The sequence below is a fragment of the Cyprinodon variegatus genome, unplaced genomic scaffold (assembly GCF_000732505.1).
Source record: "Cyprinodon variegatus isolate N-32 unplaced genomic scaffold, C_variegatus-1.0 Scaffold1596, whole genome shotgun sequence".
In the NCBI taxonomy this organism is placed as follows: Eukaryota; Metazoa; Chordata; class Actinopteri; order Cyprinodontiformes; family Cyprinodontidae; genus Cyprinodon; species Cyprinodon variegatus.
In genome coordinates, this window is record NW_015152049.1 from 118,868 (window position 1) to 120,636 (window position 1,769).

The window sequence follows — 1,769 nt, forward strand, 5'->3', positions numbered from 1 at the left end:
TGGGCTACTAGTGCCATAAAAACTCAAACAGAGATGAAAGACCAGAAAATATATATAAATAGGGCACACAATACTAAAACTTAATCTTTCTACACACAGAACACCTTCTCAAAGGAACTAAACATGATGGACAGAGACAGCCTGATCCCCTGTCTAATTTGTTGGAACAATCAACTTTGTAGTCTTACAAAGACATTCTGAGAAGTTTGATGTTACAAGGAAATCTCATTAGTGAGAATTATTAGTATAGAATTTTAAAAGAACTTGAGAAGAATTAAGGTCCAGCAGAGAGAGGAGGATCCTAACGTCACCTTTGACAGGCGTTCCTCCTGTGAACCCCCTTTATACCAAAACGCTGCCAATACGCCATTATACAGTAGCTGGAAGTTAGAAACACGTTCAGCGCTCGTCTGGAACACGTCAGATACGCTTATATGCGTCGGAGAGAAGTTATGCATACTTTCTTAATAAGTTACGCATAGGTTTTGGATAAGCTAGACGCCACGTCTACCATGTTGTACTCACTAAGCATACATCCACTGAAAACTGTGGTCCTTTCTAGAGCCTTGCAGTTGGTCAACAATAAAATATATCCCAGCATCACAGTTGTACGTCCGCCTGTGAAGCAACCTGGCTCCTAAAATTATATTATATCAAGATTAGTTCCTTTGTGAAGGTGTACGAAGATTATGTTATAGTGTTTTGTGCACTACTTATATATATTTTGTGGGCACAAATGAGTATTTCTTGAGAACAAATTAGTAATTTTATGGGAACAATTTAGAATTTCGTGCGCATGCTGTATCTCTTTTTTTTCTCCCATGTCAGTTCTGGGGCTCCATAGATTTACATTAAAAATGAGAAAGAAAAAAACTCTTAGTTACCTGCTTGAATCAAGGGCAAATACACTATAAAGAGATTTTTACTTATTTTTAGATATTTTTTGCAGTGTAAAAGCAGACCTAAAATAAAACATTTTTAAAAATTGAAGAAACTCACTAACCAGCGATACTGCTCTGCATGTGAAAGGAAAAAGTTGTGAAAAAACAGGAGCTCCATCTGCAAAATAGCATAAAATATATTTTATTTCATTCTCTAATAATCATGACTGTTTATAGTAACTTTGTCTTTAAATAAATCCCCAGTTCTCCATGATGGCTAAATCTGAAAATCATAAACATTTTACACATAATGACAGAGTGCAGTTAATCAGGTGTGAGGCTAGAGGGCGCCGAAGAGCTTACCAAGCCTTGGTTGATGAAGTACTCAGCAAAGTAGACCAGACCCAGAGGAAGGACGAACGGCCATAAGCCCTGCTCAGAGGAATGATGAGCAGAGTCAGTGAAAGCTGAGGGTGAGGATGGATCAATCATGAGAGAAAGCTGCTAACCTTGATGACGCGGCCCTTCTCCTTCAGGGTAAGGGGCCCCGTGCTCCTGTCCTCTGCTACATTCAATGGGAAGAGAATACGGCCTGTGTAGTTATTCAGTAACAAACAAAGCAAACGTAAACTACTAAGATATTTGCTGCGCACCAAGTGTACAAAAATCTATCAGCAGAGCCAAAAACTATGACTAACATTTTATTTATTTTTTAAATCTTGATTTTAGCTTTTAAAGCAGTTACATCATATGCTGGTGAAGATTCACTGTGATCCATTTCATAGTTATTCCAAAAAAGTTCAAAAACAATTCACTGAACCTGCCATTTAGTATTGAAAGACAAAAAAAATATATATACCTTGGTATCACAGTGAAAAAAAAGCATAA

At 37.3% G+C, this 1,769-nt stretch overlaps 1 protein-coding gene across 1 annotated transcript in view; it reads right to left on the reverse strand.

The window, feature by feature from the left end:
- The window catches only part of cln3 (ceroid-lipofuscinosis, neuronal 3), a 14,814-nt gene extending 13,231 nt beyond the window's left edge, over positions 1-1,583 (reverse strand). Inside the window, exons 1-3 of the mRNA XM_015403928.1 lie at positions 1,391-1,583; positions 1,245-1,313; positions 1,004-1,059 (exon numbers count right to left, since the gene is read on the reverse strand). Of these exons, the coding sequence (XP_015259414.1) occupies positions 1,004-1,059 (56 nt within the window). The 5' untranslated portion in view covers positions 1,245-1,313; positions 1,391-1,583. The remainder of the gene's footprint in view (positions 1-1,003; positions 1,060-1,244; positions 1,314-1,390) is intronic.
- Positions 1,584-1,769: the final 186 nt, after the last annotated feature.